Below are 20,660 nucleotides of genomic sequence, written 5' to 3'. Positions count from 1 at the left end.
TGACGCTCAAGTTTGTGAATTTCTTTTTAAAGAGAACTCCAGCTACTCTGCTGACTTAACACTGCCTCCCGTTTTGACAAGTGCACTATCAAGTTGTCACGTACCATTCCAAGGCTCCTTCTCATCATGGTTGATTACCGAGTTTTGTTTTTTTTTTTTTCTTCCCTAAATAAGAGCTTTCTGTTTTTCCTCATCAACCTCTCTTCCCTGATTCATCCAGCATCGCCCCAAGCAACTGCTGAGTGAATCAGTGCATGACCATGGCAACGATTTCTCAAAATGCTACTAAAATGGGTACGATCCTATGTGAGAATGACACGTTAGAAGTGACTTTTTTTTTTCTTTTTCTCATTTATGAAATGGAGGCGGAGGCACATGCACGTGCACACACACTCACACACACACACAGAGCCAGAAACCATGAGCACATCATTATACGAGAGAGATGTACACAGCTGTTCTACCCTCTGATTGGGTCTGGGCGGTTAGACGCGCCTCTGCCGTTGCCTGGCAGTGTTTGCATCGGTCACATGGTCGGCGTTGACTTCTCAAGGGTCACTACACTTAGTGATATTGGCAGTGGCCTAGAAATGGGTGTGCGGTGGTTTGTATGATCCTTTCCAATGGTTAAGATCCATTCTTGACCTCGGATCGGACTCCTGGCCTTCAAAGAGAAGTTCATTGAGGAACAGTATCCCTTGAACCTCACTGCTGCCAGCAGTACAAGGTTTATCTCCTTTACTTCTGGGAAGATGTCTTACCAGCTGCTCTCAGTATAAAAGCATTGAGAGACTGGCTGTCTTTGGTTGCTAAAGCTGGAGGTGGTGGGTGTGGCAAAATGGGCGTGAATTCTGGCTTTGCTGCCTACTTGCCAGATGCCCTATTAAATTGCTAAATCCTCTTCCCTGGGAAATTCCAAGCTCAGACCCACCAAAGTCTCTTAAACTCAAGGAGGTGACCCAGCTTCTTGTTCCTAGCTCATCAGGTGTCTCAGGACAGCTCTGCAAACAGACCTCTTGGGTCAGTTTCCTTGTCTGTCAAAGAAAGATGTTGCACAAGGGGACTCGTCTCTAGGCTTCTGTTTTCAGATCTGTGTGCACCCAGCGCTTCAGTGCACTTAGGCAGGAATGTGCTAGAACCATCTACAGAGGTACATGGCTAGATTTTTATTTCCTTCAGCTAAAATTTAGAACAGCTACTTTTGGGGGGCGGGGCTTTAAGGCAAAAGTCAATTCCTAGGTTCATCACCAGGGTGATGAGCTGAAGGAAGTTAGCACTCATACCAAGAATGTGGGGAACGATTGTGCTAAAATCAATTGGAAAAGAGTAATTAGAGAAAGTTGGATCCAGAACTGTGTAGGAAAAGTATGAAGCTGGTGATTAAAAGCTGGTGATGTTGCTTGGGTTTGAGTGAGCTGGGTGGGATGCAGGAATGGCACCGTGCAGGGGCTTCACTTTTGCTCTGTGGATTCTTGAACTCGGCCCCTTGGGTACAATGGCTCTGCAAACACATGCCCCCACCAGAAACAGAAGGTTCCAGAAAGAGGGAACAAGTTTCTGGAGAAAGGAAGTGACTGAATCACGTGACGGTGCAACCCTGTAGCAAGGAGAGGCAGGACTCAGGGCAGAGGATTGAGTTAGAGGACTGTGTTGACATCCCAGGGCGGGAGTCGAGTGTCGGGCAAAGCTGACACGGAATTCGGATCTGTGCCCTTTCCAATTCTCTCCCCAGCTAAGCAGTACCACTTAACCTATAATTTCTTGAGTAAATAGTAAGATGAGCCTTGTTGCGAAGCCCTCTTAAGACATGAAGACCTTGGTAATTAGCAGTGAGAAATACCAGACTTCTAGGTAACATTTCAGTGAATTTGGGAGAAGAAAATCTTATTTGAAAAATGATTCCTCAAAACTCACAAGATAATTGGTACTAGATAGTCTGTTCATCCCTTTTAAAATATAGCAGCAGATTTTCCAAGACTTTCTTTTTAACTCTCTTGGATTTTCAAGTATGAGTTTAGGAAAAGCCCTTTCCTTCCAAAGCCAATTATATTTGTCTTTTATTTATAGCCAGCTGCTGTGTGTTATCATTCAGCCTAATTTTTCTTAAAGATCTCTAATTTTAGTCGCAGTTTAATATATAGTAAAATATTTCAGTGTTATTTGTACTGCAGAGAGAATGAGGTTAATTTACTAAAACCCAAGGGGACGGTTGCAAAGCACAAAACTCTTATTAGTGGTTAATTTTTCATGACAGTTCTTTCTCTATAAAAACAACAGAATTTTGTTGCACTCCATTGTGACTGTTTTTTTTTTTTTTTTTCCCCTTTCCCCGTTCATCAACAAGTGCCTGTCCTGCCCATCATTCTTTGCACTAATAATGTATATGGCTGATCTGGCAGACAGCAGTGATCTCATTTGTAACGCATCACGGTAGGACCCATTTGGCAGATTACTTGGAGATTACTTTAGCAGAATGAAAACATTGCTGTATCCTTTATGAAGAAAGCCATATGTTTCAGCGATGTTGCAATCAATTCCCCTCTGATAAGGTGGGCTCATCCACTGTTTCCCTCTGTGAAGGAGTCTTCAGTGGCTTGTTGGTACTTTTTTTCATTCTGCCTTTTCTCTCCATGTAGCAATACCTCCAAGCTCTTTGTTTTTTCCCCAAGCTCTCTGTTCTTCATTTTGTCCCTATTTTTTTTTAAAGGTCATTCTACCATATTCATATGTCTTAAGATTTGACAAACAGATTCTTCCAGGGGTGATGGAGGTGATCATGTGTGTGGGGTCATCAGAAGGCAGTTCGTGAAACCGACTCTTCTGGGAATGGTTTTGCTTCTTTGACAAACTATTCGCACAGTATTTTTCCAGCTATGCTGTTCCTTGGAAAATGACCCATTTGAATTTCATCTGTGGCTTTTAAAAGATAATAAAATAAATGTAATTGAGGTCTTCCCAGTTCCTAAGCATCTTGCTAGTAAATGGTGGGCTTTAGAGGTTGATTACTGACTTCAGCTATGAAACTGACTTTTGGAATAACGTGTGTAGCTGCAATTTTTCAGACACCCCCCCCCCCACCGCATTCTTTCAGGAAGAATTAAGCAACTGTAAATTAAGAACACTAGAATAAATTGGCAATTAGAGGGATGAGGGTATAGTTACTTTCTTTTTCTTTTTATCCTCTAGGATGGTTGGTGTATTTTTTTCACTTACACTATTTCATTTTGTCAAAAAATTACAGCTGAGGGATCCATTTTTACCCCAATTATAAAGTAATACGCTGTGCTTTTAGGTATGCCTTAAAGAAATCACATAATTTATTAACTAAAGGAGGCATTAAGGGATATATCCAAATGCTAATAAACATTTTATCTATGGTTTATTCACTTTTTCATACATTAATCCTGAATCGAATTTAAAAAAGGAATGTAGAACAGTTTGATAAGAAATTTACAAATAATAAAATAGTGGTACTGGTGATTAGGAGGCAACCTAGGAAACGAATATTTTGATATCAAATACAGTGAGAAAAAATGCAGATCTTAATTATGAGTTGGGAATTCACTTTTTTTCCTTTATAATCTTATGTATTTGAGATTAAAAAGCTGGACGTTGATGGGCTGAAAATATCTAAACTGCTTTAAAGCTTGGAAAAGTCAACCACCTCCGTTTTCCCCTTGTATTATGAACTCAAATGGCAGATTCTTCTTGTAAGATTAAACTGTCGCTTTTGGTAGAGGTAGATGATATATCTTGTGTCATCATAGTGTTTCTCAAATATGATACAGGGTTCAGTCTATGAAATCTAGAATGTGAATCAGCAACATGAACAAAACAGGTCAATGTGACAACATTGAATTGTTTAGAAGATATTTATTTCATTTTTCTCTTTTTACAGCCACACCGTAAACTGTGGAATATGGAAGTTCCTGGGCTAGGGATTAAATTGGAGCTGCAGCTGTCAGCCTATGCCACAGCCACAGCAATGCTGGATCTGAGCTACATCTGCAACCCATGCTGCAGCTTGTGCCAACACTGGATCCTTAACCCACTGAGTGAGGCCAGGGATTGAACCCGCATCCTCACAGGCACTGTGTTGGGTTCTTAACTCACTGAGCCACAACGGGAACTCCCTAAGGATATTTATGAATGGGAAAACTCAGTGGTTAAATGATTTACCTTTAGGAATTTCTATTATAAGTAAATGTGATATATTAAGATTTGAACTTAACCCTTTCTGTGATGTTAGAATATAATACAGTTTATATTTCCAGGTGCCTCACATGTTGCAGAATTTTCACAATGGAATTCACTTTGGCTTTGAATACTATCTACATGCTAATGACACTCAAATTAGCTTGGCCAGCCCTGTCCTCTCCCCAGTACCTCTCGTAGATGCTCAGTACACTTTTGTCAGAGGAATGAACATGAAGTCCTAGATGTTAGCTTCTACTGAGATGTGACAGTTTTTTATGTTGGCACTTTCTTTATGTAGGCAATCATCATGCTTAACTCTTAGGCATTATTGCTATATTGACAAAAATAAAGTTTTTATTTTTAGCACATTGTATTAATCAGTTTTAAAAGCATAGCATGTAATTTTCTCCTTTGTGAGAAGTTGTCAGATTTTTTCTTCTTTTCTTTTTTCTTTTCTTTTCTTTTCTTTCTTTCTTTCTCTCTCTCTCTCTCTTTCTTTCTTTCTTTCTTTCTTTCTTTCTTTCTTTCTTTCTTTCTTTCTTTCTTTCTTTCTTTCTTTCTCTCTCTCTCTCTCTCTCTCTTTCTTTTCTTTTCTATATTTTTTTGCTTTTTAGGCCACACCCCATGCATATATGGAAGTTCCCAGGCTAGGAGGCCAATCAGAGCTACAGCTGCCGGCCTACACCACAGCCATAGCAATGCTAGATCCGCGCTTCATCTGTGACCTGCACCACAGCTCACGGCAACACCAGATCCTTAACCCACTGAGTGAGGCCAGGGATTGAACCCACATCCTCATGGATCAAACCCTAGTCAGATTCGTTTCCGTTACACCCCAATGGGAACGCTGAGAAGTTATCAGAGGTTAGGCCTAAATTCTTCGGATTTTTTTTTCTTTCTTTTTTTTTTTTTTGTAATGGAAATCATCTAATTTCTAAATAACATTAAAATTTAAGGGTAGAGTTGTTTTATGGAACTTAAGTTTACTGGCAGTTTTCAATGCTATAATATACATCATTTTAAAGGTGGTGCTATTGTAACTTTTTTCTATGTTAACATTTTAAGAATTCTTTCCCTTATTTATGACATAGTGTTAATTTATTGAACACATGAAATATTCCCATGTACACTTCATGCATAGATCAGTATTTAAAATCAGGTACACCCAAAAGAAATAGCAATAAGACAAAAAAAATAAATAAAATAAAATAAAATCAGGTACATAGGGGAGTTCCCATCACGGCTCAGTGGAAACGAATCTGACTGGCATCCATGAGAATGCAGGTTTGATCCCCGGCCTCGCTCAGTGGGTTAAAGATCCGACATTGCCATGAGCTGTGGTGTAGGTCAAAGATGCAGCTCAGGTCTCTCGTTGTTGTGGCTGTGGTATAGCCTGGCAGCTGTAGCTCCAATTTGACCCCTAGTCTGGGAACTACCATATGCTGTAGGTGTGGCCCTGAAAATGACAAAAAATAAAAAATAAGAAAAGGAAAATAAAAAATAAAATAAATATAATATGGTAGGTATTAAAAAGAAAGACATATACTCCCAACAACACCATTATAGATCAGCTTTGGACCTACCTTTTTGCGCCTCTTTTTCTTTTGGTTTTTTTGCCATTTCTTGGGCCGCTCCCACAGCATATGGAGGTTCCCAGGCTAGGGGTGGAATTGGAGCTGTAGCCATCGGTCTATACCACAGCCACAGCAACTCAGGATCTGAGCCGCATCTGCAACCCACACCACAGCTCACTGCAACGCCGGATCGTTAACCCACTGAGCAAGGGCAGGGACCGAACCCGCAACCTCATGGTTCCTAGTCGGATTCGTTAACCACTGCGCCACGACGGGAAATCCAACGCCTCTTTTTCAATATGATTAATTGTCACTGTAAGTCAGAGTCCTAACTTTGTGCTTGGAAGGCAATGCTCTGGATACGTTACATATTTATGAATGCTTAGTTGAATAGCTGTCTACAGATGATTTCTTTTTTTAAAACATCTGGCGACCAAATCACTACAGACAAATATTATTTGATAGTCGGGAGCCCATGCATTCCAGGCTATGGGGTCTGGAGAAAAGAAAAAAAAAAAAAAAGGAACAGAGCAGGAAAAAGAATTGATGCTAAGTCTGAGGCTTCTGAGGCATTTCGGAGGCCAGAAGGGCAGAATATTTTCTTGTTTTCTTGGAGAGCCTTGACTTCAGCGCCCATCTGAGGAAGTGTGTGTGGACTGGTTTTGATTCATGCATTTATTCCTCGTGTTTGCTTGTGATCACCTACAGATTTCCAGGTCTCAGACGCCACGTTTCGCAATAGCTTTTCATCAGATTTCGGAACAGTATTTGATGAGACTGCCCTAAAGCTTTCATTTAATAAGCCCAATGTACTGTTGCAGTGGAAAGTATCCCTTTTACTTTGAACCTTGCAAACACGGCCTTGTTTGTCAGTGTTTAAACGAAGATGAATGTTTCCAATAAACCTGACTGTTCAAGTAAAGAAGAATCGTCGTTTACGGAGAGATTATTAAATAGGTGATTGTGGACTGTCCTGCTTTAGTGCTAAGAGAAACCCACTCAGATGCAGATTTTTAGCCTCTGGCACTTGAGGTGTTAGGCCCTCAGTTCTATACATTTATAGATTGTTTGTTGTTTCACAAAGATGCACCGTGAGGATTTGGGTGGTTGCTGTTTTTGTTTCGCCTAAAGAACTGTGGGTATGGAGGCTGTTTTCAAAAAAAGGGTATTCTCTGGAAAGTTCTAATAAAAAATCCAGTGAGGTTCTACTGTACAGTACAGGGAACTGTCACTAATCTCTTGTGATCGAACACGATGCAAGATAATATGAGAAAAAGAGTGTGTGTATATATATCTATATATGACTGGGTCACTTGGCTGTATAGGAGAAATCGACCCAGCATTGTAAAACTTTAATAATAAAAATAATTTAAACATTGTACACGTGAATAAAAAAATTTTAAAAAGCGATTAAAGTAACCCGATGTAAAATTTTAATCCTGGGCTACTGAATGGCAGGAGACACTAGGGCCCTGGGTTGAGGACACTGACACTTGATGAGTGCGTATGTCTTTGTCCCAAAAGCATGGCAACGCGTTTTGTATATATTGATGAGTTAGAATTTTTTGTTATCAACAGGTTTGGCAAACATCGGAAAGATGACAAGCTTGAGAAAACGGGTAAAATAAAAATCCAGGACTCCCTGACGTCCGAAGAGGAGAGAGTGCGGATGAAGCAGGAGCAGGAGAGGTAGATTTCAGTGACTTGGTTCAACCTCATCAGAGGAGGGCTCTTCTCCTCCTTCTCACTCTTTCTTTCTTTTTAATAGAAAGAAATTGCTTTCATTTTATTTTCACTTTTTTTTCTGTATCAGTCAAAATACTGATGGAGGAATACAACCTAAAGAACAATGAAAAGAAAACACCCTTGGCGTTCTTTTCGTGGCTCAGCGGTTAAGGAACCCTGAACCCCACGAGGATCCATGAGGATTCGGGTTCGATCCCTGTCCTCCCGCAGTCGCAGTGAGCTGTGGTGTAGGTCATAGATGTGGCATGGATCCCGCTTTGCTGTGGCTGTGGTGCAGGCCAGCAGCTATAGCTCTGGTTTGACCCCTTAGCCTGGAAACCTCCATATGCCACAGGTGTGGCCCTAAAAAAAAGAAGAAAGAAAGAAAGAAAAGCCCCTCATTTTTGGTTGAGACACTAAAATGACTTTTATTGGTTTTAGTTAAGGTCGTTGCCTAGGAGATAGTGGGGCGCCTGAGATGAATAATTCAGCATTAATGCTGGATTTATGATCAGTTTTAAAATCACAAGAAGTATGTAAAATTCTGTCTCATTCATCTATGAATGTGTTAATATATTATAATAATTTGAAAGAAATACTCATCTGGAAATAAAACTATTTGAGTCTTAGAGTTCCCGTTGTGACTCAGTGGGTTAAGAACCTGACATTGTATCTGTGAGGATGGATGCAGGTTCGATCCCTGGCCTTTCTCAGTGGGTTAAGGATCTGGCATTGCTGCAAGCTGTGGCATAGGTCGCAGACATGGTTCCCACATGATGTTGCTGTGGCTGTGGCCTAGGCCTCAAGCTGCAGCTCTGGCGATTTGATTCCTAGCCTGGAAACTTCCATATGCCGCAGGTGTGGCTGTAAAAAGCGGGGAAAAAAAAAAACCTATTCAAGTTTTTGCATATCAGTTAAAATAATTTGTTTTATAATAATTGAAGAGGCTGTTGGTTTTTTTACTGTGTTGTTTTCCTAACAAACCTGACATCTTTTTCTTTTTTCTCCCTCTATTTCACTATCACATTTTGTGTGACATTTTCTACTTAAATTTTACTCCATCTCTTCCAGAAAGATTGATGTTGATTGTTGGGTCATTTCATCTTGGGAACCCAAAGACCGATGAAATGAATGAAAGTTACTTGACGCAGACACTTGAAAACTACTTTATAAGCAATTAGAATTTTTCTCATTGTAATTCGTAGAGGGTGAGAAAACTATCTCGCCCTTAGGTTATTAGGGTTTTCAGGCTTGGGGTGAGGTTGTCTGTCCCATCTATTTCATTTTCAAGATGCCGCAGCAAGCGCTACTATGCCTCTTTTAATTTTAATAATCTGGGGTGTCAGGGAGTGTCTGGTGCTTTGATCGAGGTTATAAAGCTAAATGTCATCCATAGCTAGGCTTGTAGCCCTGCATTTCTAAGACTGAGTATGGTATTCTTACTATAATTCTAGAGTCGGGGCACCTTCGATCTCATTCTTAACAAGGAAAGAAAGAACTCCACAGGGTTTTCTTTAGAAGGGATTTGTGTTTGGCTATGTTTCATTCCTCTTATACCTCTTTTTTTGGTTTGTTTTTCTGGGATAGTTACTCTGATTCTACAGCTTTTCAGAGTATAAAATATATGAATGGGGAAAATATGCACTTTTAATCTATGATGCAAGATTGGGTTTCTTCTGGTTCTTCTCCAGTTTTTTAAAAAATCCTTTCACTCTTCTAGCTGTCCCAGCTCTCTTTAATTCTCACGCATCTGGGCCTCCCCAAACTTATAAATAAACTCACTATTTTTAGACCAGGACGTGGCGTGTTCCATCGTGTGTGGAATATGACATTTAAGTGTTCAGTAGTTTAAACGTCTAGCCTAATAGACTCTTACTCCTTCAGGAAGACTATACCCAAGGTAAATGTATGAACTCAGGTTTATCCAAAGGCAAATATGTGATTTAGTCAGCGAGCAGTTTAAGAGATAGAAAGAAGCATTTCCCTTTTCTCTATGTTGATGCCAGCCGAAGGGAGAGCTGCATTAATCCTGCCCCATTTTTCATATTCTAAACATTCCTCTTTTTTTGCAGTTTCAGTTTCAATGTGGAATTCTATCAGCATTTTCCAAAATATTTTTATAATGCATAGTCACATTTTTACAGCCAAACAATGGTTTTACATAATGGCTTCACTTGTATTATTAATTTGCCTAAGGCAAGGTTCACCTCTCAGCTTTGCTTTTAATCTCCATTTCTGTACCTCTAATGATGCAATACTTCTGGGAACTAGGTTGGTTCTAATGAATTTACAACATACAGGAGGCCTAGAATAAAGAATCTTTTGGGGTCAAGGAACAAGTGAATGGTCCATTAAAAAAAATCAATTAGATTCATAATTTAAGAAAACTGTTATACTTTGACTTTGTGTTTCACTAACAATTTTTACAAGCATGTTTTATTTAAACTCATGGATCCTGTAACAGAGCAAGTGGATACAGGAGACTCATTGAATTGCCTAAGTGGTGCTTGTTTAGTGTTTGTTATTTTGATGGAGCAAGCCTGCTTTTTGTGTGACCTCCTTCCTATTCTGACTGTTGGCACCAGCATTGCTCCTTTTGAGAACGGAAACGGCAGCTTCTCTGGGAAGAATTTGGAAATCATAGAGAAAAAGAAATGAACCACTGCTTATATTCTCATCACAGCCTTGACTTCACTGCTGATTGGCAGTGAAGCATCTCCTGCAACATTATTTACTGCTGTAGCTACTTGAGTTCCAAAAATTATTTTGGCTGATTCCATATAAAAATAGAAGAACTGACATTCCTTAGTTATTAGTTATGACGTGTCCACATACCATTTTTTTTTTTTTTTGGTCTGTGCAAATCCATGAAGCTTGACTATTTCTCAAGATAGTGTATCGAAAAATCGAAAGGACAATGAGTATGGTTTAAAATGGTTTTTCCAACCACGTTAAGATCTATTTAGATAGTGAAAGTAAATCAGAGTCTTTGGAGCAGGGGCCTGAGATTGAATCTGACTTCATTCTTCCTAACTTCCCTCCCTTTCCTTTCACTCGCTGCCGTCACGGTGTGGGTCTGCTCTCTCTCTCTCTCTCTCTCTCTCTCTCTCTCTCTCCCCTAGTCCCTCCTGCTGCACACTGGAGACTGCATATCCGAGATCTCCTCTCAGGAACGAAGGCACCAAGGGTGAAGTTAGCTGGTCGTGGGATGTGCAATTTTGATGTCTGGCTCTGAGCTCTGAGCCTGGTACCCTACCCTTTCCGTGATGCTGTTGGCCACATTTGATTTAGATGGAGAAACTAAAAGCCAAGTGATTGGTGTATGGAACTAAAACGAAAGAGGCTTGCTGCCTCTTCCTGGTTTCTCTTTTTAGTTTTACCAACAGGTCCCAATGTCTGCTTTGAGCAAGTCCTTGACACTTTGATAAAAACTTATTTGTGGTCTTTCCTAGTTGGTAAGATCCTTTTCAGAAGATGATACCTGTTTTCTTAGTGAGTTTTTGCAGAAATTAACATTAAATTGTAGCATCGTAATAACAAAGTTAAATTGCATAAATGAAAAATTTGTGAAATGGGAGTTCCCATTGTGGCGCAGTGGTTAACAAATCCGACTAGGAACCATGAGGTTGCGGGTTCGGTCCCTGCCCTTGCTCAGTGGGTTAAGGATCCGGCGTTGCCATGGGCTGTGGTGTAGGTTGCAGACGCGGCTCGGATCCCGCGTTGCTGTGGCTCTGGCGTAGGCCGGTGGCTACAGCTCCGATTCAACCCCTAGCCTGGGAACCTCCATATGCCACGGGAGCAGCCCAAGAAATAGCAAAAAGACAAAAAAAAAATTTGTGAAATGACAAGAATACTCTATATAGCAATAATAGGTACATGCCCTGTGCGGCTGAAAGAATAAAGAAGTTTCACTCATTTTGGCTTGGAACTTAATGTTCAGATTTCCTAAATTCTGACACCAGAACCCAGATGTCCTGGATAATTTTTGCATGTAGATCATACATTGTCATTCAAACACAGCTTGACTTTTAAAACTTAAGTGTTGAGTGGAAAGAAATGTTTTTCTGTCATCTAACAGAGTTCATCATATTTATTCTGACCTCTTGAATCCTTCAGACAAGTCAGCTCTAATCAATGAGATTAATTCATCAGGCGTCTTTATAAAAAAATCATTGTATAGGTGAACACAATTTTTCAAGAATCTATTAACTTCGGGAATGTACACCATTTAGACCAGTACTTGGGCAAATTGGAACAGATTTTATTGACAGTCTGTAACTGGAGTAGGAAAGGCAGTTTTACTTTTAATGAGAGCTGTCTTAGACGTATTTGGCGTTGTAGCATCTCTTTGAGTTGGAAATAATTGTAGGTGCTTGGACACTTGGTGAAAGCTTGAACATAATGTGAATGAATGAGTGGCTTTATCTATGAAAGTGTGTTGTGTTTGTGTGTTCTGGTTAATGAAATATTACTCTAGTGTTTTATTAGTGTAAAAGAGAAATTTGTGTGGTTTCACGATATATTAAGTCCATAAAATGATAGCATAAAATGTATTATTATTATAATTCTTCCTCTCTCAGGGATTCCTTATGTTCGTTAAGAAGGAGAAACGATGTAAACCTCTTGACATTAAAAAATCAGTATAAGACGTTATAATCAATTGTGCAAGTTGGTGACCACAGAGCTTAAGGATGGGGAGAAGTTGCTGGGGCTAAAGTTAGTCATGCATACTTCATATAGATGGTAATTTGGGGTCTAGAGCTAGTTCTCAAGAACTTACGCGTTTAGTAGAATGGAAAAGGTGGACACACGCTCAGGCGCAGGGCTCATGGTGGGTGGGCATTCTTGTAACTGCTTAGACTTTGGAAAAGTTGTGGTTGTCTTATTCATTGGTATTGCCCATGAATGGTTTACTTTTACCTCTTTTTCCCCTTTTAACCACATTCTATTTTCAAACTGCTGTGACCTCATTTTAACTTCACAGGATGACGTCTAACTCCCCCCACACCTATTAGAAGGTACCGCTGTGGATTTCAACAGCTTGCCTTCTTCTCTTGGATTCAAAATATACCTTGACGAGAGTTGTTTCTGCTCAAGAATTTTTAAAGACCCATTCAGAGTATGCAAGTCTTTTCTTTTCAAAATGATTTTTGCCCCAATATTACAGAAATATTAAAATCCCACTTAGGATCACAACTGTCTTCTGATTTAGTGGGACATTGTTCCTTTTTGGGTCCTTAAGCACAGGCACCTCACTGGCAGCTTATATCTTGATAGGTGGAAATTTTTAGATTTATCGAGCAGAGTAAGCTGAAGATTTCTGAAGGCTGCCATTTGCTGAAGTGTGTTGAGGGGTAAATAAAGCATTCAGTCAGTTGACCACAAACTGCTGTTAAATCGAACTGTTTTTCTTTCCAGTCGCCTTGTAGCTTAAATTTCATTCTGCCATGAAATTAGGTTTTATTTGATGAATTTCTGTAATACCGATTTTTCGAGAGAGGAAATATTGTTGGGAAAAGATCCAGGAACTGTGTTCCCAGAATGAGTCTTCTGGATGGTAGTGCAATGCTTTTGAGGTAAAACCTGTCCCCAAGGAGTTGATTTCAAGCTCTTAGACATTGTTTTGGCGATAGCTACCACTTATCTAAGTTTATTTTTCCTTTTATATTAGACTAATATTAGTATATTCTGTCTTCTGTAGACATGAAAAAAAATTTTTTTAATTAAGCTCATTCAAGGTCAATTTCTGCTCCTGGGAGTCTTCTTCATAAAATGCACCATTGGTGGCTCTGTGTGTTGAGGCTTCATAGCTTTGGAGGTGGAAGTATTTTGGATACAGCTGAGTAATTTCAGAACCCATTGATTTTCCATCCTGAGACGCTGGTTCCTCAGTAATGCTTCTCCTGCCGCGTATCTGTTCTGGATACATAAAGACTATACTTCATAGTCATAAAAAAGTTATTTTCATTTCGCTTTACTGCAATTAGTGCTAAAAGCCATTTATTGTAAAAGCAAAAATTCTAATGAATAGAAATGTTACAAGAACAGAAGTCTTGTGTGTTTTATCTTCATCATGCATCATCCATTTTAATTAGAGAAAAGGGTGGTGAACACTGTGACAAGAGCCTGGAATGAAAATCATTAATTGACGTCAAGCTGAAGAGAGACTGTTAGCATGAATTTCGTGACAGCAGGAAAGAAATTAACCTTATTACTTTATTTAGTATATTACATTATTTTGTGTATTATTTTCTATGCAGGTTCGAGGCAATTTCATTATCATAATGGAAAAGCCTTTTTTTTTTTTTTCCCCTAACAAAAAAGAAAGGTGTGAATATTTATGTTGGAACGGAACAAATTGAAGTGATAAATTCTATACTAACATGTTTAAAGTCTTAATAAAAAGTTTTAAGAGTGGTTTTATTTATTTATTTTTATCATTTCAAGAACAAGGAACTAGTGCATAAAGATGTTGCCCATTGACGTCAGCATGGCGCTCTGCCATCATTTAAACCTCAGAATGGTCCTCCTGTTTATGGTGCGGAAGGACTTTCTGGGCTGCCTAAAGCAATAGACATTTATTTCTTTGGCTAAGTTTTGGGCTAATCAGTTACTTCTGTCATTGCTAAGGTTTGGCCTGCGGTAAATCAGATGGATAATGCCAAACAACTACACGACTGTTCAGAAAGATGGATGACTCTTACATGTTAGAGATCATTTGTGACCTCAGGGTCACCCTAAAAGAGTGGACGGGGTGTCCTTTTATAGCATTGACCATCTGGAACCATTAAGGGCTGAACGGCAAGATACAATTTTTGCAAAGTTTCCTTAAACTATGCTATTTTTATTGGGACACCAAAAATATTTTCTCCCCCTGGGCCAAATATTTTTGCTGAAATAAGAAAACGATGGAAATGAAAACATGAAGTGCAAATATATACAACATGTTGATATACAGCAACATGAATTACAACGTCTGGTTGTATTACAGAGTCCCTTTTCTCACGTGATAATAAACAAGACCTTCAAGTATAAAAGCGTATAATAAAATCATTTGCATCTTTTGCTATCTGAATTGTCACTAAAATGCACCAAAACCCAACGGTGCTTTCCTAGTTTTAAAACTCTGCTTTTCAGTGCCATTTGCCTGCAAGCTTCATTTGCATTGATTTCTAGGGTGAACCTTAAAATGCACATTGGTTCAGGCTAGTAACCAAATTTGTTAGCCTTTTGCATTTAGTCCCATCATCGCTGGCCGCAGAAATACTGGAATTTTATTTCTAAGGTTTCCGTTAGAAGTATGAACCACCAGTGTGGAAAGGAGGGTTATAACTTCGGGGATAAATTCATTGGTGACAACAAGGTAAACAATAAAAATATAATTTCTTACGTTATTGGAGCTTAGCAAGAAAAAAATCAGTGTTTTCAGAAGGGACTATTGATGTGACTGTACTGTTTATGGGATGCGGTGATGAGCAGCAATTTGTAAAAATGTGCAACTTTGAGTAAAAGAAAGCAATTGAGAACTGGCATTTATGACTCGTTCCTCACGTGACTGAGCATTTCCTCTGAGCCGCTGACTTGTTAGGGTTTGACACCCAGTGAACATGAGTTTCTGTGTAATTTGGAACAAAAGGACATTCTCATCCAGGACCCATCAGTAAGATGTTGAAACAGATGTGTAAGCCATTTGGGAAGATTTATTTAGGTTTTGTGCATCCCTTGAGAAGAGAATGTTCCTATTCTGTTTTCTGATGGCTTAACAGGGCTGCGCATCCCAACCTAAATGAGCTGAAGTAGCTTTGCTTTGAAAGAACCACAGGATTCACTCCGTTTTAAACCCATCCAAATCACTCTCTTTGGTTTCAAGAGGTTCTCCAAATTCCGTTTTGCCTTTATGGGTAGTGTCGCCCCTCAAATTTTTTTTTGGGGGGGGGGCGGTTCCCAGACTTTAGGACTTGTGTGGTACCCAGTCACCCTGAATATTACCTGTGAACAGGTGATTGTCTGATGGTGACCAAATAAAGTAGTCAGTATAAAGTGAGTAAAGTGAGTTATGAGACAAGTGATCATCACGGAATAAAGAAATCATTTCCCTCTTGTGATAGTTTTTCTGGCTGAATACAGAGTCAAAAAAGACAGACATGGTTTGAAAAGAATAAAATTAGCTCTGAACTTATGTGAACTTTTTCATCATGGATATCTAGCATTTCATGATAATCAGCTTCTATAATAGCATCTTTGACTGTCCTATTTGCTCCTAAATGAATACATAGACTATAATAAAAATCTATGATAATTTCAGCTAAATTTGATATTAGAATTTGAGCTGCTATTTTTCATGTGGGTCTTATCTTTGTTGGACTCTTGGACTCCCCTGATAAGAAAGTAGGTATTTCTGGTATTGCCTCATGAGTTAAGAACGTCATTGGCTCTCTCCTCAGGAAGTAAGGTCTTTCTAGGAAGGTTTTGGGAATATGGGAAGCATTTTTGGTTGCCCCAGTGGCTGGGGGACACTGCTTGATGAGGTGTAGGTAGAACTATTTGTGCAGGAAATCCGGCACAGCCACAGACAGGCCTTTCTCAAATGTCCCTGGACTCCTGTTCAGGAACACTACTGAAATGAATTTAAGTGTGAAATAAGGAAATTAGAGAAATTTGAATTGGCAAGTCCCCAGTTTGGAAAACCAGACTGGCACAATGGTGACAAGCTAAATGTAAGGGAAAAAAAAAAAAAAGGATGAAAAATTGCAAATTTTGCTTCCAATGCTATGGGACAGTTTTCCAGCTTAAAAAGAAACGCAGCTTTATTTTGAAATAATTTTAGATTTACAGGAAGTTGCAAAGATGGCACTATGTTGAATTACAGTGGTCGGAGCAGATATCCTTACCTTTTCCCTAATCTTAAGGGCAAGTATTTTGTCTTTCTTCATTGTGTTACCAATAGGTTTTTAACAGATGCTTTTTTTATCAAGTTTAGGAAGTTAGTTTTGCTCTACTACTAGCTTTTGGGGATTTCTGCTATGATGGGTGTTGAATTTTGTCAGATGCTTTTTCTGTATCACTTGATAAGATTATGATTTTTCTTCTTTAGCCCTTACATTGATTGATTTTCGAATATTCAACCAGCCTTGAATTCTTTCAATAAATATCACTTGGTCATGTTGTTTAATTCTTTTTATATATTAGCAAATTCTGTTTGCTAGTATTTTGGTAAGGGATTTTGTGTCTGTATTCATGAGAAATAATTATTGGACTGTCTTTACCTGGTCTTTTATCTTTACTATATTCTTTTGAATTCATTTATGTTTCACTTATGCTAACAGTGGTCTACTTCAAATGTAAAAAAAAGTAAATAACTTTGCAATAAAATATTAAGCACAGCCCAGGAGTTCCCGTCATGGCTCAGTAGTTAACAAATACGACTAGGAACCTTGAGGTTGCGGGTTCAATCCCTGGCTTCGCTGAGTGGATTAAGGATCTGTTGTTGCCGTGAGCCGCGATATGGTTCGCACAGCTTGGATCCCGAGTGGCTGTGGCTGTGGCTGTGGCGTAGGCCAGCAGCTACAGCTCCGATTAGACCCCTAGCTTGGGAACCTCCATATGCCACAGATGCCGCCCTAGAAAAGACAGTAAATAAACAAACAAACAAACAAACAGCCCAAAGTGTTGCTTTTTATAAACAAGATTTCACTTGTAAGTGGACATTTATATTTGTAAGTATGTAATGGAAAAAATTTTCCCATCCAAAATTATCGAAATTCTATCAAGGGTAGTTTAATTATTTTCAGCTAAGACTGACTTGGGATATACATTATGTCAATTGGTTGAAGAGGACTTTCCACCAAGTAGCTTAGTAAATTCTTAGGAAATATTTAAACATATCTTCAGTAAAAGTGGTTATTTAAGGTCTGTTCCCTAGTTGTAACACAGGCAAGTTTTGTTTCAGAATTTGGATACATGCCATCTTATCCTTATTATCCTTAATATCAGGATTTTCCAGTTCTGTGTACATCACGGTAAAAGTCAGTGTCATTAAACTGAGACCTTCTTTTGCCATTAATAAAGAATTAGGGTGTGTGGATTCATGGGTAAACTTCATAGTTTGTTGAATGTGTATGGCGTATTTACAGTGAGCAAGATTATACATGGTACACCCACACATAAGTGTATAAATATATAGTATGTGTGTGTGCGATTTTTTAAAACATGACTTTTGCCTCAAAACATTTTATGAGTAAAGCCCAAGTGGATGCTTAAAATTATTTGTCTCCGGTGAATTTTTCAAGCTAGTTAATAAGTGCGAATTTCAATGAAGATGTAAATGACAACTGTGTCTTACTGACGGGAACAAAGCTCTATGAGATGATCAGTTTTGAGCATCCATGACATTACCTTGACAATCTAACGTCATGACTATAACATCCTTTATCATATCCATCTTCTTAGAGTTGCATGAAATAATGTCTTAGCACATTTCGATGAATATTTCTATCTGCAATTCTTAGAAAAGGGCTCGTTTCTCTTGTTCCAACTTGTTCTACTTTGACAGGATTCAAGCCAAAACTCGAGAATTTAGGGAGCGGCAGGCTCGGGAGCGTGACTATGCTGAAATCCAAGATTTTCATCGGACGTTTGGCTGTGATGATGAGTTGATGTACGGGGGAATGTCCTATGAAGGCTCCATGGCTCTCAGCACCAGACCCCAGAGCCCCAGAGAAGGCCGCGTGATGGATGCTTTGTATGCCCAAGTGAAGAAGCCACGGAATTCCAAACCTTTACCTGCAGACAGGTAGGCTCCAGGAGCAATCAGGGTATTGCTCCCAAATCAGCTTTTATATAGTTGGTGACTAGGGAGTGGATTGTTCATCAGTCCTCAAACCAGAACTGCCTTTTATTAATGGCCTTTAAAAAACCATTGCGTTGAAGAGTATGGAGTCTACACAAGCTGAAACTTCATGGAGGGAACAGTGGAGATTTTGATAGCTTCTTTAATGTTCCCAGCATAGTTCATCTTGTTCTTAAAATGTTTTCATATGGGACAACTAACCTGTAGTTTATAACTCAAATGAAAAACAAAACTTGAAACTATAGGTTTTCTTTTTAAGGCGTATTTCTTTTTATTGCTTGAGGAGCCACTAGCCGTGGTAGTTAAATAAATGGGCAATGCTATGATTTGTTCCAGTTACGATTTATTTGGGCCACTTTTTTTGGGGGTGACATGATTTTATATTATGAAATTATTAGTAGATGCCATGTAGAGTATAGCCAGTCTTCAAATTGCTTGTTACGAGCCATGACCATATATTAGAACAGAAACAGATTGCAGTGCTGACCCTGTTGTTAATGGTTATGTATTTAGGGCAAATTTTATCTGAAACAATTTAAAATCAGATCTTTTTCCACTCTTCCGTTTATATATTCGAGCACCACGTAAAGTTTGGTTCATAAAGAAAATAATACTCATTTCTTTTTACTTGCAACACATGCCTGCTATCATCATAAACAATATATACAACCAACCCATCTCATCTTACAATGGTATCTTATAATCATTGCTCTATGGTAGAGCTAAGCTTTGACCTTAAAAATAGTGGGTTTCACTTAAAATGAGTGGTTCTCAGGAGTTCCCTTGTGGCGCAGCGGGTTAAAGATCCAGTGTTGTCACTGTAGCTGCTTGGGTCACCGCTGTGGCGAGGGTTCGATCCCTGGCCCTGGAACTTGCACATGCCACAGGCGTGGCCAAAAGCAAACCAAACTAGGGGTTCTCAGACTTTAGTGTGCATCAGATACCTGGAGGGCTTCTTAAGACACAGATGGCTTAACCTTTCTCCAGAATTTTGACTCTGTAGGACTGGAGTGGAGCCTGAGAATTTGTATTTCTAGCAAGTTCCCAGGTCCGATGCTGGTCCTGTGCTTTAAGAACCGCGGCAAGACTCAAGATGTGTCCGAAGTTCCATGTGCTATCTGGGGGCTATATTTTGCAAGCAGTCTATGTTTTCATTATTTATTTCCAGCTATTTGTCATAGAGGGTTTGCAAAGGCAGCAGGTAACCCTCAGGCATACCCAGAAAGAAGCATTTTAAAGAGTAGCAAAAGGGGAGGCAGATCTTGGGGAAAACAAATCAGATTATTGGTCTGTTCTTTGGTTGGTTGGTTGGTTTGCTTTGGTTTTAGGGTTTTGAAAATTGTTGTATGAACATCTGTTTGAGGTTGACTGTAATGATTCTTGTAAGTTAACATAGTTGATGATCATCACGTAGAAGGTTCACTGTGCTTAGTAACTAATTCAGATGGGTCAGGAGTCAAAGGATAGGGTTATTACCAGCAGTGGTGACATTTTCTTAAAAAAGCAAAACCAAAAACTTTTACTAGGTTTTGGCTGTATTTGTGAAAGGCAATTGTCAAAGACCAGGTCACATCTGAAGGCCACGGATGCCCCATTGAAAGTGTTTTCCTGGGTGAAGGGACAGTGGCAACACAAGCACTGCCAGTCAGTAACTGCTGGAGGAACCAAAAGATAGTTAGTTTAGCGTGTTATTGCTTATTGATAAAAACAAGAATCATTTCCAGCACCTTCCACATCTAGTTTGAAAATCTAAAAGATAATCACTGATAGTGATGACTCATGTGGCTTCGAAGTCCAGCATAACAGAAGGGGTCCCTCCAGCTCCTGGGATCCAGAAACAGGTTGCTTTAGACCCCCGTTTAACCCCAGGGCCCTTCAAGAATCTAAGCCTGCCCTGCAGATTTCTGTAGATTTTCCTAAGGGCTCTGTCTGCTACGGGGCCCAGCCTACAGGCTATCTGCAGAAACCCAGCCTCCTAATTCATTTCCATCCAAACCCCACTCAGCAACGCATTCCAGAGGAGATGTTGGTTATGGGAGGTGGGTGTGGGTCACAGCTCAGGATCACGTCATACACATTGCTGTGTTCAAGCCCCCCTCAGCCTCACCCCTGCTCAGCCCAGCCAGCTATGTGTCAGGGATTTTACATTCTATGCATTAGCGCCCCAGAAGGATGACCGGGCTGAAAGATTTCTAAGACACTTCCAACTCAAAAGAGGTATCATTTTTTTTTTAAAAAAAAGCATCACAGAAATTTAGGTTTCTTTCCTTTTTTTTATTCCTCTCTTTTGGCCACTCCCCAGCACATGGAGTACC

The 20,660-nt window shown here is 39.4% G+C and overlaps 1 protein-coding gene across 20 annotated transcripts in view; it reads left to right on the top strand.

Moving 5' to 3' along the window:
• The window catches only part of PARD3 (par-3 family cell polarity regulator), a 629,826-nt gene that overhangs the window by 454,016 nt on the left and 155,150 nt on the right, over nucleotides 1-20,660 (top strand). For 17 of the 20 annotated variants that reach the window (XM_047755497.1, XM_047755490.1, XM_047755482.1 and 14 more), the window contains 2 exons: nucleotides 7,350-7,460; nucleotides 18,049-18,288. In XM_047755497.1, the coding sequence (XP_047611453.1) occupies nucleotides 7,350-7,460; nucleotides 18,049-18,288 (351 nt within the window). The remainder of the gene's footprint in view (nucleotides 1-7,349; nucleotides 7,461-18,048; nucleotides 18,289-20,660) is intronic. The other 3 variants (XM_047755493.1, XM_047755500.1, XM_047755498.1) reach the window with 1 other exon arrangement.

Source organism: Phacochoerus africanus, chromosome 12, assembly GCF_016906955.1.
Source record: "Phacochoerus africanus isolate WHEZ1 chromosome 12, ROS_Pafr_v1, whole genome shotgun sequence".
Classification (NCBI taxonomy): domain Eukaryota; kingdom Metazoa; phylum Chordata; class Mammalia; order Artiodactyla; family Suidae; genus Phacochoerus; species Phacochoerus africanus.
Note: the sequence above shows the minus strand (reverse complement) of the source record. Positions and strands in the feature narration are given on the sequence as shown.